This window comes from Polyodon spathula, chromosome 15 (genome assembly GCF_017654505.1).
Source record: "Polyodon spathula isolate WHYD16114869_AA chromosome 15, ASM1765450v1, whole genome shotgun sequence".
Lineage (NCBI taxonomy): Eukaryota > Metazoa > Chordata > Actinopteri > Acipenseriformes > Polyodontidae > Polyodon > Polyodon spathula.
The window spans coordinates 39,324,302-39,352,244 of record NC_054548.1 but is presented as its reverse complement, the minus strand read 5'-3'; the positions used below and the strand labels follow the sequence as shown (position 1 = coordinate 39,352,244).

The window sequence follows — 27,943 nt, the reverse complement described above, 5'->3', positions numbered from 1 at the left end:
GGAGAATGTGGCTAGACTGTCTAATCTGATTGGGGGGGAGCTTTTCGTTTTTTGCTTTCAATAAGCTCTATTTACAGAAATGAATACATTTTTTTTATGTGTGATCATTTTTTTAAATGTTTTTTTTTTTAATGAAAATACAGAATATTTATAAAATATACAAAAAGTTTTTTTTTTATTATGAACTGTTCAAAAAAATGCTAGTATACAAATAAATCATTTAAACAATTTTGCACTCTACAAAAGCATATTTTTTTTTTTTTATATTTTAGAAAAAAGATTAAGGCTTTTCAACATCTAAACTGCAAACTAACAAAATCTAACAAAAAATGACAACAAAAAAATTTATAAAAATTAAATAACAACAACAACAACAAAAAAAAAAACTATAAAAGCTGTCCAGTCATTACTGCTCACATAATTTCTAGTTAAAAAGGCTCCTGTAACAAAAGGACAGGTTCTTCTAATCACATCAACCAATCCTGTTTATTTCTATTATATCATGTGGCACAATGGGTTTGTACTTCACTGGTGGAGGGGGGGGTTTAAAAGGCGGTGGTCCATTCAGTCTGAAAAAAAAAAAAAAAAAAAAGAATCATACACACAGCTCAGAATTTTGAAAAGTGATAATACATCTACCACTAAACATATACCACCCTTGACTTTTTTTCTGGTCTTTTATTTGGTTCAAAACAAGTCACATGACATGTTATAGCTTGCACTGCACCTGTGAAAGTGGGGTATTGTCAATCTAGGCATTTGGGGGAAATATTTTATCTGGGTATCTGGGTAACCTGTACTTTCTATTTACCTGTGTAACCTGCATCTATCATTGGGTAACATCTTACTTCATTAATCTTACTATACATTTAAGAATATATCTCTGTGCTGTCAATTCTTTCTTGTTCAACAGCTCTGGTACATTGCTTAAAACAAGTAAAAAAAAATGGTTGGTTAATTATGTTTGCATTTAAATTATTAAAAAAAAAACAATTGTAGAACATTTTAACAAACACTAGCTGTTTTAGTTTTATTGTGTTTTAACTCGTTCCTAACATTGCTCTGCTACAATTTTAATGTTTAATGAAAATCAAGCACTGAATTCATGGAAAGAGACTCAAAAAGATGAAAGAACAAGTGTGAACAAGAGAACCTAGTCATACACATCAAATGTACATCCATTTCTGACTTTCTTTTAATGTTAACATAAAAAAGTCTAATCTGGTGAGCTAGTCAATGTATGACACAGTTTTTGTTCTTTATTATTAGAGAAGTTATTTTTAGCTAATAAGTTATCAAACAACAATACTTTATACCTCTAATTTGTAATCAGAGATCTAATGTTTAGGATGTAAATCTCAAAATCCAGCACTATTGCAGTTGTAGAGTCTGAACTGATCCCTGGGCTGCATGTACTGTGGACAGTTGTCTGTATGAAGACACAATTCGTTCTTCTAAAATAAACCACAATACTACACCAATTGATAATTTAAGGGCATCCCTTTCTACAGTAGCAAAATAAATCCATAATATTAGCCTAAGGGCTTTGTTGCCCAATGGAGGGATCTTTTATTTAGGCCAATGCTGTCCAACAGATGACTTTTGAGTTTTATGCAGTATGGCTCATTGAGGTTTAATGGGTTTGACTTGCAAGGAGAGTTTGCACCATATTAATGGTGTGTTTAAACATGATTAAAGAGCAGAAAACTGCTGCAGCACTGCCTGAGTGCAGCTGCTTCTACAGTCAGCTTTTACACATTTTTATCTCTAATGATGTATGAGATATGCTGAGTGTGATATAAAAATATATATATATATATATATATATATATATATATATATATATATATATATATATATTACCTCTTCTGTTCAATAAATCTTCTGATCATAAAGATGATTATTATTACAAATACCACCACTATAGGCAGCATGACAAGTCCTTTTAATCTGCCATTCTCTGCATTTTTCACATCACCTGAAACAAATGATAAAAATAAAAAACAGTTTGTTAAAAACTTATTATTTTAGAATGAGTAATCAAATAAGCACATAATCTAAGAGCATTAAATATAAATCAGCAATATTTTGTGTTTGAAGGTAACAGGATATATGTCAGGACATTAGAGGTTTTCAGTTGGACCAGGGAGTTTACTCTCTTTTTAGGCTAACTCAGTTGAAGCCATCAGAGATACATGTAATCTTGAGCTATCACAGTGGCTTAAACATTAGGCATAGAACTGAAGTTCCACATCTCCAGGCATCAAAGAAAGAACCTTGTACTACAATCATATCCTGCATGAAATTTCAAACAGGTTTTTCTTAGTTTGATGCCAAGTGATAAATCTACAATCTTTATCTTTGTTTTTGGGTTCTTTTTTATATATATATATATATATATATATATATATATATATATATATATATATATATATATATATATACAGTATGAGTTTCTCCTCATGGGTGGTAGCAATTACAGGAAATGCAGTGGAACATGTAGCTTTCACATAATCATATATAGCCTAAGAACACATTTTGAAAAAACTATTCATTGCCCACCCAAATATTCATGCCTGGCTATGCTACTGTTAGTACCTGCATTCTCTATCATTCTCTGTACTTGTTTCTTCTCACTTCATTATTTAAAAAGACTTATAAACAAATGTATTTTTTCAACTACCGACAAAGCTGTATTTCTGAAGTTGGTTTAGGAAATAAGTACTAGGGATGTGCAACTGTAATATCTGCCCCCTCTGAAACTGTGGAAGTTTTGAGTTAAATGAGTGAGCAAATCGGTTTCACAGGGGACAGAAATTACAGCTGCAAGTCTCTAGTGTACAAACTTCCTCACTTCAGAAATTCATCTTTTTCAGTGGTTGAAAAAAGATGTTAATGTCTTTTTAAATAATGATGTAAAACACATAAAATAGGACATTTATTTTAACAGATATGGTTTATTTACTAAAAAGTACATAACTTTTGCTGCAAAATGTATGTTTTTTTTCTTTTCTCCAAAGGTTAAACAATCCACATATAAACTATAATAGTGACTGGTGATATACAATATTATACGTACCTGTATCTGTTGAGTTCTTAATTGGGTCAGTTGTATTAAAATCCTCAGAGTACTGAGAAGTAGAGCTTGTTTCAGTATATGACAGAGGTCCTTCAGTAGAAGAGATTGTGCTGCTATCCCAGCTTGGCTCTCCATCAGAAGAGTTTGTGTAGGCATGTTCATTGGTTACATCAGGACTGTAACTTGTGCTCTCATACCAATTGGTTTCTTGGGTCTGAGAGGTGGTGTTAGTATACCGACTTGTTTCTTCACTTCTCTCAGTGGAATTGGTTGTGTCCTGGGTCACGTCAGGATAAGTGGTTGAGTTTGAATATGAAGGGGTCATGCCATCTATAGACAATATACAAATTATTATACATATATATACATATATATATCTTTAGTAGAACCACAGTCATTTAGACCAATGTTAAGGCAGTGCTTTATTAAGTGTGCTGATTCAGTCTTATACCAGTTAGGAAAGCACTAGCCGTAACTTTCTGCTTGTCCTAATGTAACACCATGTAACATCTGGCAACTTTTCAAGCAACTAGTGCAGTCTATAATACATTTAAGTACATTTTAAGTAAGGGGATTCATATGGTGAACATTTTGTTTAAAATGTCACCTACAACACGTTTTTGTATTAGAATTTTGTATAATTACAACATGTTGCTTCTTTATAAATTCCTTATAAGTTTACACAGTGTTTTGAGGTTATGGGTAAAGTAGTATGTTAAAAAGAACAATGTCATACAATCATAGATAAAAAAGATAACAATGTGTTTGGTAACAGGTTTTTAATTAATAGGCTCTTTTAACTATGTTGCTAGCATTCATTTCAGTGAGCAGTTACACATAAACAAACCACAAGATGGCAGTGCTGTATGTACCGGTATGCAGTTTAAAATATATTTCTCAGTGAATTTGCAATTGAGTTTTGTGTTTATAGCATTGAGAGTCGCAAACAACCAGTTGACTCCTATATACACAAGGGGATTTAAGACAGCTTTTACATCTATAGAAGACCATGCTCTGGCATTTAGCTTGACTTGAAGTGTGTAATGGTGCCACCAACTTCAGACCAGCAACTGCAGAACCTCAAACATTAAGCTGTGCGGACAGTATGTTGTCTTTTTATTATTATTATTATTATTATTATTATTATTATTATTATTATTATTATTATTATTATTATTATTTCTTAGCAGACACCCTTACCCAGGGCGACTTACATTTGTATATCAAGAATTACAGTACAATTAAGAGCGAGATATAAAATACAATGACTTTTTATCTCTTACAACTTTGGTGTGTGCTCAGTGTTCTTCTCACGGCAAGCAATGTTGAGTTACAAAGGGTTTGTTAAACACCTCTTCACGCATAAATTCAGTGCTCTATGTTTCTAATCTCTCTTAAGCATTTTACCTGTTTTATAGGGGAAATGTCTCATACTGTGTATGACAACACAATAAAGAAGACAACAGTCTACATCAATGGTTTTCTGTGTTTTTCAGCTTGGTGTCACAGACCACAGTAGCTTGTGTCAGACTTGAGATTGATATAAAGGGACTTTTTAAACCGCAAGGTTCAGCGTTGAACAACAATTTCTTGTAAAATGGAAGGCTTTGACCTAATTATCACTCATATGCAAAGCAAGCTCCAAGAAAAGCTGCTACCTGATACTTCTGTTATTTGATTGCAATTGCATTTTCTAACAAATTGATTGTCTTACAGTATATAACCATACAGGATATACAAAAAAGGTAAATATCAGTAGAAGTTATTGTAACAAGAACAACTGTTTATTTGAAAAAAAGGTTTCTTGTTCTGTAACTTGATTTTGTATTTTCAGATTTTGCATAAAAAAAGTACCACAGGCACGTGCAGGAGCAGACCTTTGAAAAAGCATCACATTATAAACTGGGTTTTTGTGTTCAGTTAAAATAACAGAGAAAGTACTGAGCTGCTTTATTTATCCCCAACAGTGCAACTTCATTCTGTCGGGTATGCACTGCAGTCCTTTGTCAGCTTGTCTGATGCGGTCCTGTGACAAGAATCTTTAAGAGGGAATTGATAGGATACAGCAAATGTATCCATACAAATGAGCCAGAGGTCGTAGTACCTCCCATTAGTGGCATAATAATGGCCATAATTTTAACCAGGGAAACAGTTTAGATGCCCTTTTGTTTTGCATTGTGTTGCATTATGAAGGTCAGGGTGTAAAAAGTAGTATAAGCTTTGCATTTACTTTAGAGAAGATGTGATCTCATTTTGAATGATTCCGTCACCATTTACTCACTAGCCCCAGGCTTAAATTGTAATGATCCTTATAGCAGCTTTTAAGAAGTAATACATGGCAAAAAAATAGCAGCTATGATAATGATAACTGGTGATAATGTTTTTTTTTGTACTATCAACATTGATAATTGATAAAGGATAGCAGCTTCATAATTGGAATTGAATCCTACAGTAAGGGACTATGTGACCAGGATGGCTGGTGGTGACGTCAGATCCGAAAGAGATTGACACACAGACAGCGCTGGGGTAACTGATATCGCCCCTTGCACACGTTTAATAATAAATAAACAAAATAAAAGGTCAAAACGGCACAGTGGCCAAAACAGACAGTCCAGCACGGGTAGCAATTGTTATGATTTACTGTATTTCTTTTACTTCATCTCCTGACTCTCACCTCTGAACACACTAACCTCAATCAGCCAAAGCGACGGGTTTATATACATGTGACCATCTCCAGACAGTAAATGAATCAATCTGGAGACTGTCACATTCTGTACAGGTTTAGCATGGATAGAGAAGTTTAACCCCACCCATGCTGCAAAACCATTAACAATAAAAACAATGTGTTTTTATACACATAAACAATACGTTTTAAATAATAATGCAACAAATAATATAGTACACACAGGGGCGGGGCGTGCCATCTCCAGATTGAATTAAAGGGCATCAGCTTTGAATGCAAACAAGAAACTGTTGCCAGTGACCATTGCCTTTTTCTCATTCTTCAGTGGTGTACATTATTCTAGTTATTATCACTTGCAAAAAACCTGATTCTGGTCAATTCTTTTTCAAGCTTGTAATATAATCAGTTACCTTTTTTTAAAGTTACAACAATTTCAGCGTGACTCTGAAGAGATATTCCTGGAATTGTTGCAATCACTTTGTAGATTCCGGTTTTCTCTTTTGTCATCTTTTCAAAATCAAGAGTACTGGAATTTGAAACTGTGTAATTATTCTGCCAGAAAAAAATACAACATTTTATTTATATACAGTTTTAGATTTGAAATTGTTCTTTACATTGAACAAGAAAAAACAGTATGTTTGAATTACAGTACATACAATTGAACTTACAGAGGGGAATTTTTATAGACATAATATAATTATGCAAATACCAAAATGGTGATTAAGGCATGTCAGATTTATCCAATATACAGTTTGTGGAATTATAATATTACCTGTATCCACATGTACTCTGGAGATTCTGAAGCATGTGAGAAGCATTTAATCTGTAAATGACTGTAGGCTTCAACCTCAACTGGACTACTACGATCACATTGAATGATATCTATGTCTAGAGAGCAAAACAAAAATTAAATAAGGTTTGGTTTTCATGAAACCTTTCTCTTTTTTTAAAGAGGGTATGGAGCTTATTATTGTGTTGCACAACACTTCCACACTTTACAGAACATTTGCACATATTCTTGGAGTAAAGTTTCATGAGTAACGAGAGTTAGGTTGTGCAGAGGCTAACTCACTAGCCTGCCATGCTGTTCACGTCTTGACACCTAGGTCTGACACTTCTGACTAGGTTAAATGAGTTCGGAAGTCGTGGTAATATTAATAAGAGACTTCCGTTGACATTAGTCTCACAATCACTGCACAATTCAACACAGCGCAAGGCTGAAAGGCAAAGGGTGTTCAGATTCAGGATTTAGGTACGTTTGCAGCGTGAGGGGAATCATTCATGTTTACTGCCAGCACCTTGCTTACTCATTATCCTTTCATGAACCCTAGCTTCAACCTTTTAATTGGGTCTACAGTTTCAATTAGGAAAACCTGAAATATAAAAACTATTTTGATTCATGTATTACAGCATTTTGACCTGTTTTATTCTGCAACCCCGCCTTTAAAAGCACTCAGTGCTGCCTCTGATATACATCTGAGAGGCAGTTAAGAGGTTCGATGGCTAACCCAGCCGAGGAGCCCGGAGATTATGTGGAGGATGGGGAGAAGACTGTAAACTCAACATGTACAGCAGAGACTGGCAAGAATATTGGCTTGAATATTATTGGTAGCTGCCACGGATTAAAGTTTGAAGGGGGAGTTAACTCCCTAGCCAGTCTCTTCTTTACTGTTGCAAAGATGTACCTCCACATCATATGGTATATTTGCAGCTGTATTTGAAGAGTTTCCAGCTATTACTATTATAACTCAACATATTGAGCTCAATTTCTAAATTAATACAACTGCAATACTTACAGTTAACTAGAACTGGTATTGTGATGTTCCGTTCTTTAAAATAATCAAAGTTTGACCATTCAGGCTTGCAAACATATGCATCACTTTGGTGTCTTGTTATTTGTCTCAAATTCAGATTGCCATCTTTACTGCTGTAGATTTTAGATGTATTCTGGAAGTAAAGAAAACAAATGTGAACACAGTAAAATAAATGATATATATATATATATATATATATATATATTAATATCTAATCCTAACTCAACCGGCTCCAAGATTAAAATCCAACCGGTTCCAAGATTTTTTCAAATACCTTTTATCTATTGCTCTGTGTTATTGGAAGCCAACCTGCTTGCTTGAAATCATGTGATATTGTAACCTTTCGACTTGGGGGCTTCACTTGTGTCTATACTTTAGCATGAAGCAGACAAAAGAGTTGAAAGGTCACAATATAACACGATTACCCAAGAACCAGCATTTATGGGCCGTTTTTTGCTTGCCAATGATTGCTTACATCTTTAAAGGTGAGGGATATTATTATTCAAATGTAATTGTGCATGTGGTTCCATTGTGCTTAACAACATGTGTAAAAACGGTGTAATGTTTTGTAATTGAACATGCAGTTGCATTGTAACTACACAGCCATTTGTTCAATAACTATGTTATAATGCTGCAATGAACTGTTTTATGTCTTACTTTGCTTGACCAAAACACATATTGATCTGCTGGAAGGCTACTCTTGCATTGGATTTGTACATCGTCCCCTTCTTTTATAAAAGTTGTCGGTTGTGTTATTTCTATGGATAGATCAGGATCTGAAAAAAAGAGTAAGTGTTTGTTTAGTGTCTCTATATTCATAGACTGTATAAACAGCATAAACAATAAATTGAAAAATTGATTAGTGTTCCTTTAACCTGATTGGTCAGTATGAGGTCCCTAATGTCTGATAAAGGACCTTCAAACTATGTTTAATCACTGTTCCAAATCAATCCGTAGGAAAATACATCAATACAGTATTCATGCATTTGATCTTCTTTGTACTCTCGATTATGCCGTCTGAATGTTATCTGTCAATGAAGACTAGATCTGCTTCCTTGCAGTCCTATATACATTCAATCTACCTATTTAAATGTATTAAGTAAATCAAGTTAAACAAAAAAAATAAGAATATGGTTTGCTATCAGCAGCAACAGTGTAAGCACAATAGCACCTCGTCTCCTGTTTGAATGACGAGAACTCAAACCACTGGATGCAGTTTGATAACTTTCAACAACTTTATTTCAGCATATCATAACAACACAGGCATGGTGTTCTCTTCTCTTATCAAAGTCAAGGCTTTGAATAAACTTTATGAACACATTGTGAACAAGCTACTGAACAAACAACAGGATCAGCATTAACACATGTAGACGACTGGATATTTTTAATTACTAAAATGTGTTTTTATTTTTGCTAATACATTTTGGGATCTAACAGTAACTATATACACAAACCTGCACTAAAACCCTAATAAAAAATTAAAATGTTAACGTTACTCTTCTTTTACATGTTTTACAAACAGTTCACAAACCATGTTCCCTTTTGTTTATGAGGTACCTGAACTGAAGAACAGCTCCATGCAAGTAGAGGATTTTTATTTAGTACTGTGGTATTATTTAGGCTATTGGAAATACCCACGAAGAGTCATAGTCCACCGCTGGGATAATGAAGCCTAAAGGCTACTAAGACCACAGATGGAATTCAGAGTAAACTGCATTACTCATGGAATATAGAAGAACACATTTATATTCATTAGCAACCAGTGCTGCATAAAATCACAAAAAAAACAAACCGAAAAACTTTTTTTTAACATACCCATTTCCTAATAGCAATAGAACTCTCAAAAGAGGGCTTTACATCTGTTAAGGCCCTTTCATTATGTTAAAAGCCCTTGCCTTTGGCTCAGGATATTTACCAGCACAAGACGAGCCTTACCAGATGGTAAAGCCCTCTTCTGGTTCTATTGCTTAAATGAAATATAGATTTTTTTCATCAACTGCATTCATTCAAGATAGAGTATAATGGGGAAATTTGTTGAGGTATCATAATTACATATACACTGTAATTTGTCCTATACCTGTGTACGGCTCCTTTTCTGAAGCAGTCTTGACAAAAGTATTCCTTAAATCAACCCATTTTTTATTGTACGAACAGCAAGGAACAAGGTAGCTTGAATAGAGTATGAAGAGCGTCTCCTCAGTGTCTCAGCTGATGTTGTTTTGAACAAAAGAGTCACTCTGTAAAGCATTCATTTACATTCAGCTTACATGACTTCTGTGCTCATATTTAGGCTGCATTGCACTGCATGATTAAATAGCAAGAGAGGGAGCAAGCACATTTGAGCCTCTAGGTAACATCTGCTTCCCTTTCCCCCATCAAGGTTAACATAACAAAATTCTTGACATCTACACCTGACACAAGATAAGATAAAACAAGATAAACCACAGAATGTTCCAGGCACCAAGCAAAGTATGTGTGATGTGCTTCTTGAGACGTATACACTTTGAAATAACCGGGTGCACGACAATCCCGACAATCCCCCCCTCTGACAATTTGCCCCAATTACTAGATGTACATATTTTAAGAGTCATAATATAAATATGTGTGTGTGCTTTTAAGATGTTGACTGTGTAACCACATAGAAACTGTTGATCGTTCACTTCAACAAGCTATTGTTGTTGATGAGACTGTTTTTAGTGGTTCACCTGGAGCGGGGGGGGGGGGGGGTGGGGGGCTTTATAAATGTAATATGTTGGTAATAGACTGCGAGAGCAACTCATGTCATGTTGGGATTTTTTTTGGACAGCTTTCTTGTTTTGTGAAGTTAACCAGAGTGAGATGCAAAAGCGACAGTAGTGACTGTGGGGGGACGAATTCTCATGGACTTGAAATGACCTTACACTATGGTGTTGTTTGTATTTGTTTTGGAAAATACACTTTTCTAAGATACTTTTGTACATCATACTGCTATTTACTTACAGGCAAGGACAATCATTGTTTCAGACTGGTTCTGCAATGTTTTGTTCTGATGAATAAACACACTTTGACACCACAAGGACTGATTTCCCTTTGACTGGTTAATGAGTAAGTGCAAAGTAGTCTTCACTTGGTACTGTCCTTCAACATCTCTGGACACTTCAGATTGTATCGAAGCTCCTAAATTGAATAGCAACAATGAAATTGTGTTAGATTTACATGAGACAAACACATTATCCATGAAGAGAACATGATTTAATGCACTGTTATAAATTCTAAAAACTGGATAATACTTAAATAGACAAAGTACCTCTTTCCTTATCCTGTAGAAGGTGTCCATTTATGTACCATGTGAGCTTTGGTTTGGGAAATGCATTCCTAATAAGACAAGTACCAGTCTAAAAAAAAAAAAAAAATTCAGAGGACATTTTCACAAATATGCATCAACTGTGACCTGTAAGATTGTGCAGTGCTACAGAAATTGAAATTTGCACTTAAGCTTTCAGTTCTTTGGCTTTGTACGAGTTACTGTTTTAATGATTGTAAGAGACTGTACTGAAAAGAGAAAGACACTCAGTTAATAAAGTATATATGCAGTATATATCCCTCAGGAGAAATGCACAAATAATAAAAAATATTATATATATACAACAAAGATGATTTCTATTTATTTTTTCTAGCTAGATTATTCAATTCACGTGACTTTTTCAACTTGTCTGTCACTATCTTATTTTCTTTTGGGATTGGAATTGGAATACTATGTGAATGCACCTGAAGTTTCTAGATAAATTTTAAATTCAAGTTTGTGGATGCTGTTTTTTCACTTTCATTGAAGCCATGGACTATGGTATCTACTTGGACTTGAGTTTGGGTAAAATCTGCCAATCTGATTTAGACATTGCCAGAACTGTATATCCTGTGTTCTTAAATAGTACATTTAGTAATATTTGTATTATTTGTCTTGCAAAACAGAAACGTTATATTTCACTTCCATTGGATTTGCACTTTTATTAAGTCTGTAATACAATGGCACATTTACAAGATTGTAGCTTCAGTTCATTTGATTTCAGATAGCAATGCATTTTTTATCGTTTCTCTTTTACACAAAAAACATATTATATTTATGTATTTCCCCTTTGTGTAGGATCATAATGGAATAAAAAATGAAGTTAACACAGACAGATTTCTAGGTTGATGCTGCTTTCTAATACTGTACAGTGCAGCCAGTACATGCTAGAACTGGGGAAAGGAAAAGTGGACCACTCACAATTGTGAACCTGACGAAAAGACCTGGAGGAGCACTGTGATTATCTGCTGCCACATAGTCCTGAGAAAGTGCAGGCCTATAGAGTGTGTTGTGGGCCCAAACAGTAATATCATGACTGAAACTTCAGCCTACTGCATTTCTTTCCACATCACTAAAATACTTACCATCCTTAAAGTATGGAGGTTATTATATTGGTAATTGAAAATTATTTCAGGTTTCGTTGATTGGCCTACAAAAAAGAGAAGGCAAAAATATTATTTTGGCACAATAAAGCATGCTTTACTTTCCATATAATATGTTTTAGCCAAATACATAGTGAAATATGTTGTGTACCGGTCATAAATGATTCAGCACTTTGGGCTGTATTCTGATCACAGTGCAAATTCAAGTGCAAGCATAAAATATTCGCCCAAGTGATTCTGATGACAGTGCAGTAGGGTCCCCAATAGATAATTGAGCAGTGTGTTAAGACCTGCTGAAACCAAGTTATAAGTCACTGCTATTGGCAGACCTGAAACAAGATATCGGTTTCACTACCTGATAATGTATAAGCTTAATGAGTATGAAATGTTACAATGAATTAGAAAATGGATCGGAGAGACATGGTTGGACTCCGGGAAATATTCCATGAGAATTTAACCCCTAGTTGTATTGAAACTCTAGTATATTACAAGCTCAGAGGGAATGTGATGCAGAACTTTGTGTCCTGCTAGAAAATGGTCACAAAAGCAAACACTTACTACCCAGGAACAAAAATTGTGTCACATAGTGTAATAAATGATGATGATTTAGTAATTGGATTTGGTTTTTGCTCTTTTGTTACATTTAGTTCAACCAATTGTCTCACATTGCAGAAACGGAGAGGTAAGTTATCGATAGTTTTGCCAAACCTAAAAAAGATGCAGACCTAATATCATTGCAAGTGATCGGTTTTTGAGAAGTATGTAAGTGGGCTGTAAGATTGTTTGAACAATGGTTAAACTTAAAGCCAGGGAAGAAATGCAAAAGCTGAGTTTAAATCTAACATCTGTGTAATTTAAAACAGGGTTTGACTCCTACAGAAAATAGTGAGTGGACTAGAGGGTTACGCAAGGTGGACTAACGGTGCACGCTGAACTGGAAAATGCTGCCAATCTCACTGTTGGGTAGATTTTTCTATGGAAGGTTCCCAGCCCAGAATAAATAAGGGGGCTCTCATTCTCTAAACTAGGAGGGCTATCATTGCCTGTTAAGAAATATTATCTGGCTGCAAGGCTATATTTGGTTCAATACTGGATTTTCCAAAATGTTAATGCTGGATGTTCCCACATGAAACCATCTGGAAAACAATCTGACTATTCACTTCTCCTAAATGATCCCAATAACTGTTTTAAGCATTTAAAATAAAAAATAAAAACCTGCTATTTCACGTACACTAAATATCTAGTATAATGTTTAAAAAAATGTTAGGATTCAATGACTATTTTAAACTGAAGGAGAATAAAGATATTTCGTTCACAAAGTAGAAAAGTAATATAGCATACACACGACTAGCATGTGTCCAATTGAATAAATAAGATTGCTGCATGCTAAGCGATAAAAGACCTTGCAACTGCAGGCCGAAAATAAAAATGAAATCAAATAAACTGACAATATTAGCCTAATACTTGTGCCGTTTTTACATACAATATAATATCCCAAAGCTTTTACAATGAAAAAATATAAAGACCATACAGACATCACAGACCATAGAAATAAGAAACAAGCAAACAATGAATAACATAATAAAAGATTTAAACAAATAAAAAATAATCACAACAAAATGTGTGCAATAAAATACAGAAGGATTTATATTATAGCCTAGTAAAAACAGGTGTGTGGTGTCTATGTAAACATTGATATGATATTAAACACCTTTCACTTTGTATTGTAAGTAGAGCTGCTCCTATTAACAGATTAATTGGACCAATTAATCAACTCCCCAGTAATGTTGTTGAATCTGACACCCTGGGATCCTTCAAGAAGCTGCTTGATGAGATTCAATAAGCTACTAACAACCAAACAAGCAAGATGGGCTGAATGGCCTCCTCTCGTTTGTAAACTTTCTTATGCTCTTAACTAAAGAGGTGATCACAGATTTTTTTTTTTTTTTTTTAATTTTAATCGTGCAGAATTACATTTTTTTATATTAAATAAAATCAGCCAATAGAAATCTGCATTTTCTCTGTGGCAGTCCAATCGTAAGTGAGCGGAGGCGGGACATAAACAATTTAAGGTTTTGAGTAGGTTTATGCAATGGGAAAGTCAAACATCTGCCCTGGTTTTGAAATCCAATCATTAGTGAGCAAAGGCGGGACATAAATATGCTAGGGTAAGCGGTGTAACAATAGCTGAAGTTTGTGCAATATTGCTAATATTATAGACTGTTATTGGGAAATTATATTGAGAACTTCAAAGTAATATTTAGAATTATAATTTTTACCTATTAAAACATAAAAATGTCATCAGATAATGGAGACATCGTAGTCGATTTGGTTACGAATCAATTTTGAAGAAGAACTTTCTCAGAAAAATTGTAGATGGTTAAAAATACACCATAAATAACAAAACTGGTGCAGGAAGGGAAGGGATATACTCGCCACTTCCAACATTCTAATTATGAAAGTATCCGTGGCTTAACGGTAGCTATCAATTTAAAAAAAGTATATTGCTGGAACCATCTTTTGTTCAGTAGAGGGAGGGCAGTATCAAACAGCACTAGCTACAGCAATCTAGCATGCCTACCGAAGTCAGCACAAAAACATGAGCGTTCTCAAAGTCACTTGCGAGCCACTGTTACACTCAAAACTTTTGGACAAATCCGGATTGATCTTCAACTGGATGAGCAGAAGCATAGGGATACAATACATAACAAGAAGCTGTTGATTCTGTTGTTTACCTTGGCAAACAAGAACTGGCATTCAGAGGGCACGATGGATGCACCAATTCCTCAAATAGAGGTATGTATGTGGAATTACTTTCTCTGATTTCTGACTATGACAGCATGTTAAGCAATCACTTGCTAATACCCACAGTCTTCTCGGGTACCTCTTACAAGATTCAAAATGAACTAAAGCAGAAGTACAGGAAGCCAAGGAAATAACTGTAACGGTAGATTAAACAACCGATGATGGAAACGCAGCTCAGCTACCTTGTGTTTTCAGGTATATGACTGACAGTGACCCAAAAGAATGGTTGTTCTGTAAAAATGTGTTACATTTACTAAAATAAAAATAATTTTAAAAAATGCTTTTAAAAACACCAAATTCCCCATTGGGTTTTTATTTTATTTATTTATTTTTTAAATCTACCGAGTAATCAACTAGCCCATAAATTAACCGATCAATTTTTAATAGAGTGACAGACCTAATTATAAGCTTTCACAATTATTTTCAGCAAATGCAATCTTGCTATGAATGCAGAATTGGTAAGGGAGACAGTACATGTTGTGTGCTGTTTTGCATCGAGTCTGTCAGATAATTTAGTTTGTCAGTTTTGGAATGAAAAAAAGCATCATTGAACCATCTCAGTTTCATAAGTTAATCATGGAAAAATAATAATGACACAATAAGCTCAATTATTTTTTTGCCTATACATTCCTAAAACCACAGTGATGATCGCTTTAACCTCCCTGCTTGGAGGCTGTAGCTACAACACTAACTGTTTCATCAAACAAAGACTTCACCCTTGCTAAAGTAGTCAAATAAAATGAATAATGATTGCGATGATTAATTATGCATTTGCATTATAAGAGCATGTGAACAGGATGACTTGTGGTGACGTCAGACCAGGAAGAGACCGGACACTGTACTGTGGTTGAATGCACTGGTGCGCGAGTTTTAACAATAAATAAAAGATTTAAACAAAGCACTTTCACAAAGCTGACAAAACAGCACAGTGGCCAAAATAAACAGACAAACAAGTATGGTTCTGGTGTTAAACCAGCACGGGTAGCAATTGTTTTCTAGATTGGGCAAGTGCCTCATCATTTTTCATGGCTGAAAACACCCCTGATTTATTGAACACCTTTTAAAAAGGCTATCAGTATGTTAAGTGACAAAGAAATGATAGTGTGACAACATGGATAAAGAAATATAAGACTTACCAAAGACTTTAACTCTGGAACTGCTCTTGAGATGTCTATAAGGTGACTTGATCTTACAAATGAATACTCTTTCATGGTCAACAGTTTTTGCTGACTTGACAATCAGTGAATAATGGCTGTTCAGTTGGTAACGACCTTTATATGTTGGAAGGTTGCTATCAATCTTGTTCGTCCCGTTGGATGTTACGATTAATTCTTCAGTTCCATTGCCTTGCTAAAACAACACAATGTCAAAATGTCAAAAATATGGCTGTCTGGCTGCATAATCACTGTTCCAGGTGTATGCGCTAAAGAATTTGGCACCTATTGTAAGATTAAAATAATGTGTTAATTCAAAGACTATGGGTTATATTCCCAAAACTTGGGGGAAAAAAGGAATGTTTTTGCGTGGGTTAGCAGTTTATTCAAAATTGCAATGCAATTTTTAGTCTAAGAGAGTTTTTACAAACATAATAAAAATTCTGGCTACTTTACAACCTAGCCAGACTTGGATCCAACCTGTGAAAGCTATAAGCAGGCTGTGCTAGTCCTTCACCAGGCTGGCCTGATTCTGGACCCTGAGACTTCAGATCCTACAATACCATTAGTAATACCACTTTGTCCAAAGTACTGCCAGAAACCCAAGCCTTTACTGCTTTGCTGATTAGAGGCTTGTCTTGTATGCCTGTAAGCAAGCTACTCAACCCTGATATATTCACTGGAATAAAGATTTAAATCTACAGGAAATAAAATGTTCTCTTCATGGGAGTGCTGATAAGATATTCTCAATGTGGCAGCCTTTTGTCCTATATTGATGGATTCAAACTGCTTGAGATCTTTATCTCACTTGATGACTAATTGTGACTAGGGACACAGATGGCTGCATTTTCAAGGTGCATCTGCCATTTACTTGCATGTAAAAAAACAATTGTAGAATTCATTATACTCTTTATGTCACTATTATTTCACAAGCCAGGAGCCATGCCTGAAAAAGGGATTACTGAATAAAGACAAAGTGCTTGTGACTTAGTAACAGAATAGGAGTTTCCCCTTGACTACTCAGAAAACTGCCCTCGCTGAGGTGAGGCCAAACTGATCGACCTCCAAGGCTGGGAAGCGAGGATTTCCCCAAGAGGAAACTAAGGAAGGATAGGAGGTTGAACCAAGGGCTCCCTGGCTTACTGAGTCATCTAGTTGAGAGAGGTCAGACTCGGCTGACACGCAGAGGCTGCGTGGGGAGCCTTGCGATCTACGCAGGGAGAACAAAAGCGCTGGAAGAGAGAATAAGAAATAAACACATAAAGAGGGTGTGACAGGATGGCTGTAGTGGTGATGTCACAGACCAGGAAGCAGTACGGATACACAGGAAAATGTGGGGCTTAAACTGCCATAGCAGTGTATTTATTAAATGAATAAAAGTAAAACAAACAAAGCACTTTTCAAATACAAAACAAAATGGCATGAAGGCCAAACAAAAGGGTTTCAAAACACAACACAGGAACAAATAAATCAAATGAAATGAGTATCTACTCGGGTTCTCAAGTTCTCTTTCGGCTTCTCCAGCTGTCTCCTAACTACGCTCCACTCCTACTCCTAGCTGGGTTCTTACATAGTAGGTGGCTAGGAGTTAATTACACAGTTGGCAATCACTTAACTCCTAGCCACCTGTCACATTCCACAATCATTCAGTTAGGATGGGGAGTTAACCCCATCCTTGCCAGCTAACCCAAAATAATGCAGTTCATCATAATATTTAATTAAATACACAGACCCAAATCATAATAATGATAACAACATATCACATTAATAAACCCAATATATACAGTTATATTATCAAAACAAAACAGCCATAATTATAATGGAAATAATACAAATAATATAGTGCACACTTATACAAAGGGGTAGGGCTCCCATCCACATAGGGCCAGGGATCTTGCCCCCCCCCCCCCCCCCCCAGCTGTACTTACCCAACTCTAGGCAAGCTATCAATACTTTGTTTGGTGGAATAATATAGAGAAGAAAAGAGCGAATGTAAGATTCCGCCGCTTAGGAAGGACTGGTTGATTTTAAGGTTAGCTGCTGATGTTGCTGCACTTATACAGAATTAATGGGAGAATGCAATTAGGGAGGAAGAACAGCTGTAGAATGAGCTGAAGACAAGATTGCAAATGTAAATGTTAGTTGAAAACCAGTTCTCTGGATGGAGGGATGGGTAGAGGGAAAGGTTTGAGCTGAGGGACGTTTGAATTGCGCGATCTGTAAACTATAAAGATACCTGGAAGGTGTTCGGCTTTCAAAATAACTTATTGATAACTGAAATACAGACTAGCTGGTAAAGAAGTTGCATAATTAGAAGGGAAGAGGAACAACCTTTATTAATAATATGAACAGTAGATTGATTATCACAAGAGATTAAGATTTTTGGTTTTTGTGAAAATGGGCCTCAAAGACTACAATGACCGTAGGGAGTACATCAAGTAAGGCTGTGGATTTAAGCTGAGGAGAACAGTTTTTGATTTCTGGAGGCCAGACATCTGAGAAGCCGACAAGAGAGACCTGAGTTCTAGGAGTGCTTCAGCTAGAGGGGCTGTCATTTAGATGAAAGAGGGCAGATGGAATGTGAATGAGCATCACCACATAAACTGCACAGATGTAAAAAAAAACAGCATCCTTTGGAAATGCAGAATGAGGAATTTAAATTATTGCACAGCTGACTGCCAACGTAATATATGATGGGTCTTCCATCAGGTGGAGCTGAAGAATGAATAGAAGAAACTGAGAAACACAAATCCTAAAAAAAGAGAGCAAGGGGGGAATAATTTGAGGCTGATGAGGAGACTGAAGAGGAGGCTGCCTTTGGACACAGAGAGGTAAAATGGGCAGTGGAAGCACACATTCCACAACATTAGCATGGAGACCACTGAAGAATCTTTAAAGAAATCTTGATCAGGTTGAGACTAGTCAATCAGTGTATTGTCCAATGCTAACCAAGATGCTACTTTGGCTGAAAAAGCTTTATGATATTCATAAAAAATGGTACCGCTGTGATCCAGAAATTCTGAAGTTCCAGTAAGTGTTGAAACTAAATTAGCATCTTTACCTTCAATGATATTGTGTCTCAGTTGAGAAGAGATAGAGTGGCAGTGAACTATTGAAACAGAGGAGGATTCTGAACTAAAAGCAGTTGCTAGAGTGAAGATTGGTAGCTCAAGAGCAGGTGTGGGCGTTACTGAAGCAGTCGGAGAGGCACGCTCTGCTGCTGGTGTCCCTGATGAGGATAAAATGGCTGCTGATTCCAAGCCATTGATTCTGTTATCAAGCGCATCCAGGTGATCAAATACTGTAGAAATTGTGGTTGAAAGAGGTTGAATGAGTTGCTTGATATTGTCAAAAATCTGATAAAGCAAATCGGAGGAAGGATAAGATGAAATTGAAAACAGAGGAGTTGTGTTTGCTTAATCAGAGGAGAGAAAAGCTTACAATGTAGCAGGGGCAGAGCTGAATGGACTAGTTTGGATTTCTGCTTTGAGGAGGAAAGACAGGTTCGGTCATTATGTAACTGCAATATGAAACAGATAAAGCAGCCCAATCATGCCTTGCTTTTATGGCAATCCTTTTTTGAAAAGAGCTTTCTCAAGTTTGTTGATAGGCCAATTTTTGTAAAAGAAAGTTACGCTGGAGAATCACCCTGAGGTCTAATGCGTTTAGGGCGGTGAAGAGGAACGGCAGTGGGCACAGCTGTATAATTAGAGGTTGAAGCAGTAGCATTGTCAAATGGAGGAGAAGTGGTACGGGCGAATTTCTTTTAAAGTTTTTACGGTGGATTATTTGTTGAAGGAAGACAGCCAGAAGGAGAGAAAAATTCTTTATCTGGGTCAGATAAAAACAAAAGCTGCCTCAGATGACTAGTCATTGAAACCAAGGTTTGTTTTAAGTTTGAGTCTGCAAGTCTGCGAGGATAACCGCAGCAAACTGAAAAGCAAGACGAGAATTAGGAAGCTGGCTACGGTGACCTGGCTACACTGTGACTGTAGGGTGACTGACAGACTGACTGTCTGATCGGGAGGGGGGTGGGGGGGGGGGGGGGGGGGGGGGCCCAACTTGGGCCCACCGAAATACACCAAGGTTCTACTTAACTATATTGCTGCTATTGATGATATTTCATTGTAAAATATACAAGTTCCTAAAAAGTGTTGACCATTCCAAACTCATTGATTTAGAACACTGATAGCGTACTTTAACCTATACACAACTGCACCCCACACAGTGGATGTAAATTTTTTTAACACTAGAACCACCACAGCAGTCATTTTGGCGTTTTTCACTTTTAAAGTTTAAATTACTCTGTGTGTCCGAAAGATACGCGGTTGTCCGTTCTTGACTTATCCTAATTGTTAATTGTACAACGTTTCGGCTGTGCAATTGTTCTAGTATTAATAATTCAATTCACTATAACCTCTAAATATTATTCTCTTTTTTTTTTATCCCAGCTGCAGTTATATGCTGATATTATACAGTATAAGGTAAAAATACATACCACAACCCACTCGAGAACCATTCCAGATTGCATGATCCCAGTCATGTTTTTCAAGCATTGTATTTGTATTTCGTAGTTAAGTTGTGCATCAACAGTGGTGAATGAAAGCTCCTCTTCTTGTACATCTGTAAGGGGTTTTATTACGAAAAAATTGCATTAGGGCCCACTTAGAGCAACACAGTGTTGTAAATTTCATTATTAAGCAATTATATTTATTTTAGAAAATGTACTGTAGGGCGTTTTGGTGTTTTGATACCCAATTAATATAAGTAATTGATGTATGTAATGGTTTAATTCAGTTAGCACTGTTAAGCCCCTTTCATGCAGGCATGAAGGTCTCTGAGACCCGGGTTAACCCTGGTACCACCCAGGTATGTGGTTTCACACTACACAAGATTGTGACCCCAGTAGATAGAACCCGGGTCCGCACCCAGGTAGAAGTGCCAATGTGAAAGGGGCTTTAGTTACAAATTTCTCTCAAACGAGCTCAAGATCGTAAAGTAAACAATTGCACAATAAAACACACAACACCGTTATATCTTGTATACATTTTATCAACATTTTAGCAAATAAATTAATATAAATTCAATGGATTCTAATTAACAGGATATTACAAAATTGTAGTCAATTCTTTATCAGTCTGTTGTTAAAAATATATCCTTAGTTCAGAATCACACCAGAAAAATATTTTAACACCCATTCATCTGTTCTTTAAGGGGAATAAGATTCAGCACCCCTTATTCAAGTTCATAGATCGCCTTGTAATTATTGTAGCTATTTGGTAATTCACTTTCATGGAAGACTAAAACTAGTCTTTTTTTTTTTTCTAAAAAAACCCCTAAATATAACATACATGCTTTTACATTACACAACTATCAACTTTTCTGCAAATACACATTTTTCCATTCCATTCTGTAAATCTCTATGCTTTAATTTAATTGGGAATACTCAATTTATTTCGCATGGCTGATGCATTGTGTAATGATTCCGCAGAGCGTGTCCCTTTTCAGGCATTGTTTAACATCACATAAATTCTTCCTGTAAAATTGACCAATTCCTGGTAGATCAATTCAGTCTATTAATTGAGTCTTTAATCATTGGTTGTCTTTTTCTATAATGACTATCCCAGGTAGTGAAGTTCTTTGTAAGTCCCTTCAAGATTATTAATTATTTGATGTTTTTTATTATTATTCAGAGTTTGCAGTTTCAGCTGTTACATGCTGCCTTCCATTTTCTCATTATTCACTGATGTGAGTATTTGCTGGATGCTATTAGCAGTGCAGTTCAGTTGTTAATTCCTGCTCTCTCCTTTGTTCAGCGGGTCTCAACCCTATTAGTGTTGCTATAGGAACTGAGCCAGTCTCACTCAATTCTCATATCCTGGTTACAGACTTGCAGGATCAGTACAATTTTAAAGACCGTTGAAACACTAACAACAACAAAACTACACTCCTTATCTCTTTGGCTGTCATAGAGACTATATTAACCTGTTATGTTCCTACAATACCTCTATTAACACCAGAAACATTATCATTGTTGAAACACGTTTACTTGAATTACAGATATGCATTGCTTCCAGGTGCCAATAACAAGTTAAAGAGGGATTAACATACCTACGGAGAGATTTGTGATGTCCTTAATTGATCCCTTCGGAAATGTAACAATTTCACAGCAATACTGACCGCTGTCTGACATGTGCAGCATGTATAAACTTAGAGTTGCACCATATAGTTGCCCAGATGTTTTATTCTGTAGAGGTGCAAAGCTAGATTTAAGTTTACCATCAGTCCCGAATTGTGGGTTATGCACCACTAATATCTCTTTTTTTCTATTGTTGGTCTTTTCCCATTGAATTTGAGAAACCTTTAGTTCATTGTCATCCACAGAGCAGTTTAGGGTGAGATTCTGGCCCACAGTAGCATATACGACTCCATGTTCAAGAAAGTCTTCAGGTGAACCTTTTAAAGCAAGATCAATTAAAAACATAAGACAACAAAATCAGTTTTACGTGATTCAAAGTAAGGCTAATGTTAAGGGATGGAAAATGCAGTCACACTAAAACTTCATATTGAACTAAACCATTGGTAAAGTTAGCAGCTGATAACTGTACACTTTGTTTTCCAGAAAACTGAACCAATTAAGTTAATATGAGGTTCAATGCTTCTTGAACAGTCAAACCTGCTAATATCACTCTCATTAAGCAAAGTAGTGGTGCAGGCTGGGAACTCACTTTTAATCAGTCAATCAAATCAAGTTATTAAGTCTCAATAACCAGACATTGTCAATCGTGAAATAGCAGTACCTTATCTCTAACAACGTAATTACTTGTCCAATGATTGTCAAGGAAAGGATTTAGATCTTACCTGATCCATTACCTCCCCGCTGTGAGTTAGAGTTTGCCTCCTTCTCCCCAGCCTCCACCTGTTTTTTGGCTTCATCTAAGGGGGAGGGCAGCTATCCTGCCCCCTGCCCATGGCTTCCCTTCAGTCAGCCTCTCCACTTATCAGTGGGAAATATATGGGCAGGGGTTCCCTGAGGTGAGGCCAAAGGCCACAGATGTATTATATGTTAAATCTTTATCCAAGAACGTATAATACGCATAAATGTGTTACCGTGTCTAATGTGTAAGAAATATTCTATCTATTGTATGAGTTCCCTGACTGAACACTTATTACACTATGTAACACAATTTTTGTTCCTGGGTAGTACGCGTTATTTCCTAATTGCTTATGCCTTAAAAGTATATAAAATGGCTATTATTCCCCACAAACTTTGCTTTTGTGACCAGGACAGTGATATTTTGAAATTTACCTATTTCCAATGAGAAAACGGGCGAATTTGTGTCTTTTCGTTCACATAAAGTCAGAAAAAAAACAATATATGAATACAACATATGTATTTATACTAAAGTAATACAAAAATGACTACAAAAGATTTAGAAGTGAGTAGTTTTTCGAGATTTACAATTATACTGTAAATCACTTTCACGAATCAGCCCCCAAATGTAGTCTCGGCGTTCAAAGTTCAAAGCCGCTTTCTCCTTACTAGTGAGCTTCTTGGGGAATTCATTGCACTCCAGGATCTTCTTTATCTGTGGTCCGACGAAGACACGGGCTTTGACCTTTGCCTCAGACAGCTTAGGGAAGAAGTCTTGAAGGTACCTGAAGGCTGCCGACTCCTTATCTAGAGCTCTGACAAATTGTTTCATAAGGCCCAATTTGATGTGCAGTGGTGGCATCAGCACCTTCCGGGGGTCCACCAGTGGCTCCCACTTGACGTTGTTCCTCCCCACAGAGAACTCGGTCCGCTGTGGCCAGTCCCACCTGTGGTAGTGCGCCTTGGTGTCCCTGCTGTCCCAAAGGCAAAGATAGCAGGGAAACTTGGTAAAACCGCCTTGGAGACCCATCAGGAATGCTACCATTTTGAAGTCTCCTATGACCTCCCAGCCGTACTCATCATACTTCAAGGCATTGAGCAAGGTCTTGATGCTGTTGTAATCCTCTTTGAGGTGCACCGAGTGAGCCAGGGGAAGAGACGGGTACTTGTTACCATTATGGAGCAGCACGGCTTTGAGGCTCCTGGATGAGCTGTCAATGAAGAGGCGCCACTCATTCTGGTTACAGGCGATTCCGATTGCCTCGAACAGACTGGTCACATTGTGGCAGAAGCAGAGTCCATCTTGACGGGTGAAGAAGCTGGAAAAAGGTTGGTGACGCTTCCTCTGATCTGCGACTTGCACACTTTCATCCAACAAGTTCCATTGCTTGAGCCTAGACGTCAAAAGCTCGGCATTGGACTTGGTGAGACCAAGATCTCTAATCAAGTCGTTGAGGTCTTTTTGGTTGGGGTAGTATGGGTTTCTCTCCTCAGCTCCACCTCTGAAATTGTCATCTGGATCTACAACGTCTTCCTCGCTCTCTGACTTGCTGCTCTCTTCTAAAGACGGCTGCTCTCTCTCTCCGGAGGAGTGGGTACGGGAAGCTCATGGCAGTGTGGCACGGGGCGATGGATGAAGAAAGGTCCGGATACGTGATAGCAGGTGCATTCTTGCCAGTCCGACGTTTGGAAGGGTCCACCATGCAGAAGTAGCAGTTGCTTGAGTGGTCAGTGGGTTTCCGCCAAATTCTTGGGATAGCGAACTTCATGGCTCTCTTTTCCCCTCTGTACCATCCTACAAAAATACATTTATTTCACCCATGACTAATGTGTAAGAGATTCTCGCAACATTTTTCATATATGATATATTTTTTCAATAACATTGAAAATTGTAAAACATTTTAAAATTAAAAACTTTTACAATTTTAAAAATTAACAAATTTTATAACATAAAATTCCGAGCAACAATTGTCCATCTTACCTTCCAGAGTTTTTTTGCAGTGCTCGCAGGTGAAATGAGGTGCCCAGGATTTGTCTTGATCCCCCACAGGCATGCCGAAATATGCCTTGTAGGCCTCACACATCTTAGCAGATGCTTCCACGGAGTACTTTTTCGCTCTTGTCTTGATAAATTGGCTGCAAAATGAGTCTGCCGGATGCTTGCAGCCTCTTGATGCCATCTCAGAAAAATGCAGATATGTATCCACTTAGGCAGCTGGAACTAAACTGAACTGGTGGGCTTAAGGCCCCTGTATTTATACTACTATTTATATTACTGGAAAGTTCTAGAAGTTCTAGAAGTTACTCCAAGTTTACTCAGCACTAAATCTATCTGGAATGTTCTGGAAAATAGGTACATTTCAAAATATCACCGTCCTGGTCACAAAAGCAAAGTTTATGGGGAATAATAGCCATTTTCTATACTTTTGAGGCATAAGCAATTAGGAAATAACACTTACTACCCAGGAACCAAAAAAAAAAAAAAAAATTGTTACACGGTGTTATCACACCATTGAAATAACCTAGAGTATAATGGGAGTCAATGGGGAAAAAACGCTTCATAATATCACTGTGGGTTTCAAAACCCTCTCTTTATTATTTATTTATATATAAAACTGATTTCCATCCCATTTAATATATTGAGAATAATAAAACACAATTAGGCTTAAATGTAAGTAAGTTGCTGTACAGTATTGAAATGTTCTGAAAAAAAACGTATGACCCAGTACACACTTCTTTGTGTATGTTTACAGCTTTTTTGTGTTTTTCATTATAATGATGAGGTCTATTTTAACTCAAAATTAATTATACTGGCGTTTTCCCCCCAGGGGTGAATGGTTACCCACTGATTGCATAAAACAAGATACGGTAAAATGATTTACTCAGAGAATAAGGAGGTATAAAGACCCACTACTGTTTATATGATTAGATTGGAAGTTTTTTTTGTTTTATTTAATTTTTTTACATTTACAGAATATTAATGAATACTTGTATGCTTCAATTTCCACGACAAAACCATAATGTTTGTTCTATCAACAAAATGTGTGTTTTTGCCAGGTTATTTGTAAACTGATGAACTACCCTCTGCTTAATTTAAGCATTGCTTTGTCCCTTCGGAGTGATACTAAACAGTTTGACTGTGAATAGAAAACACTGTATGAAAGTCATTTTTCTTGCATTTGGAACAGGGCACAAGATCAGGTCAAGCAAAACCAGCAGAGCCAGCTCAACTACTAGCTCTGAGTAGGACAAACCTATGGTGATTGATTTTGCTATTGGTTCCGTAGTTTAGCTGTCTGTCCAGGCAACTGCAGCATTAGAAGGTTATAATTATAATATACAAACTCTGCAAGAGTTTTACACTTACAGGAAAACATATATTTTCACAAGTCTCATATACCTTCTGAAATATATAAGGTATGAAATCAAAACAAAAGGACCCATAACAGTATGACAAATACCACCACCACCACCAAAATTAGAAAATGTGAGAATTAACCTTGTCTAGCCGTCATTACAGGAAGTGAAGAGAACAATGTCTAAGCATAACCACAAACTAAGACAGAACAGAGCAATAGAAGAAACCTAACCTGAATATATGCATGAACAGTGACATGACAGCTTAAAGCTACTTAAACAAAACGGATGGGGTTCACACAATGTGGTAAGAGCGTTGTCTATCTTTACTGCAGAAAATAATTCTAATAGGGCTAATGTTTCCATTGTTCTGCATATAGATGGGAAGCGAACTGACTTACTAAGAAAGGACTTTATTACAGTTCTTTCTTTAGTTTAATTTATTGAAAAATAATAAACAGTGTGCCCTTAATATTTTCACAAATTTAGTTAATTAGGTTCATCCACGCTGATGCAAAATTCGAAAAGTACTATATTTTACTGTATAAGTGCAATAAATCACTGTTTTTAATATTTCTTGTGTCAAAGAGCGTAATAAAGGTATTTGTTCGGAAAAGAGCTTCACTCAATTATCATAATACAATATAGTATCATAGCAATAGCAACCTAAACTTATTTTACAATGGGTTTATTTTGTTTTAATTAACATAATTATATAATCACAATGTATTTTCACTGCAACTTTGTAGTCAAACAAAATAGTCACTATACCCTTCTGACCTGAGGTAATCTTTTAACTCAGCACTCTTCATAAGTTTTATTCACCGATAGGACTGATTTTAAAAATGATATTTTTTTGTTTTATTATTGGAAATTATTTAATTTCGACATTGAATTTAGAACACTGATCATGAAATCACAATACCTAATAATAGATTTTTATTCTAAATAACATTTTGAATGATTTGAGATATTTGTGCTACAACGGGATGAACAATTTTTCTAGAAGTAGGCACCTACACTTCATTGTTTTAAAAAGTATTTTGAATACATTGCTCTCAGTATTATACAAACTGAAACTACATGACCAGAATTAGTGATCAGAAGGTTGTGTGAACCCTACTTTCTGTCATGTACTATATAAATTGAAATGCTGTACCATTTTTCCAAGTGGGTCAAATTTGATAGTTTTCATTAATGAAATATTAAAATAAGAGAACTTAAAATCAACATTAGTACAGCATTAGTAAGAACGTAAAAACAACAATACTACTACTTATTATTATTATTTAACTAGACTTTTTTAAAGATGTTTTAGTACTAAAAAGAAACTAGTAAAATTAATTTTGAAAATAAGTTTTGTTAGTGAAAAAATAACGTTACTAACATTTAGCAGTTGTGTACATTAGGGACACCAAGTATAATTCTTTTCTTGGACCAGCTAAACCAGCTCTTGAATCAGCACCAAGTCTTCTGAACTAGCTGAAAATCAAGGCACAGGCTGTATGTAACTTGCTGGATTTTCAATCAGGAAGGCCTTACATTATTACATTTCTTGCTACAACAGTGATTGAATTATAGTTATCAAACATTAACAGCTAAGGAACTACAAATAGGCTAATCATTAGCAGAATAAATATAAAAATATTTCCATAAATGTTGTTCAAACTTACCTTCAACAATACATATTAACAGCAAAGAAACAGCATAGACTATCTTTCTTCTGATAGACATGTCTGCCCAATTGTAGCA

General features: G+C 36.1%; 1 protein-coding gene across 3 annotated transcripts; it reads right to left on the bottom strand.

Moving 5' to 3' along the window:
• Positions 1 to 371: 371 nt before the first annotated feature.
• On the bottom strand, positions 372 to 27,943 carry LOC121328170 (T-cell surface protein tactile-like). 3 transcript variants are annotated; one of them, XM_041272718.1, is made up of 14 exons: positions 27,865 to 27,943; positions 22,072 to 22,416; positions 20,459 to 20,583; positions 15,943 to 16,156; positions 11,984 to 12,048; positions 10,863 to 10,950; positions 10,556 to 10,732; positions 8,234 to 8,352; positions 7,559 to 7,709; positions 6,535 to 6,650; positions 6,173 to 6,314; positions 3,080 to 3,409; positions 1,864 to 1,978; positions 372 to 569 (listed from the first exon to the last, which is right to left on the bottom strand). In XM_041272718.1, exons 1-14 carry the CDS (start codon positions 27,923 to 27,925, stop codon positions 473 to 475), a joined length of 2,145 nt encoding a protein of 714 aa, XP_041128652.1. In that variant the 5' UTR covers positions 27,926 to 27,943; the 3' UTR covers positions 372 to 472. The 3 variants fall into 3 exon arrangements, with proteins under 3 accessions (XP_041128652.1, XP_041128653.1, XP_041128654.1); XM_041272719.1 differs by lacking the exon at positions 1,864 to 1,978 and having other exon boundaries at positions 494 to 569; XM_041272720.1 differs by lacking the exon at positions 1,864 to 1,978 and having other exon boundaries at positions 494 to 569; positions 3,277 to 3,409.

What these genes read in the sequence shown, in the direction of transcription:
- LOC121328170 (XM_041272718.1), bottom strand. Translation starts at nt 27,925, where the DNA reads ATGTCTATCAGAAGAAAGATAGTCTATGCTGTTTCTTTGCTGTTAATA. An exon ending in CATCACAAATCTCTCCGTAG is followed by an intron (nt 20,584 to 22,071) that starts GTATGTTAATCC and finishes AACCCCTTACAG; the next exon opens with ATGTACAAGAAGAGGAGCTT. An exon ending in TCTACAGGATAAGGAAAGAG is followed by an intron (nt 10,733 to 10,862) that starts GTACTTTGTCTA and finishes TATTCAATTTAG; the next exon opens with GAGCTTCGATACAATCTGAA.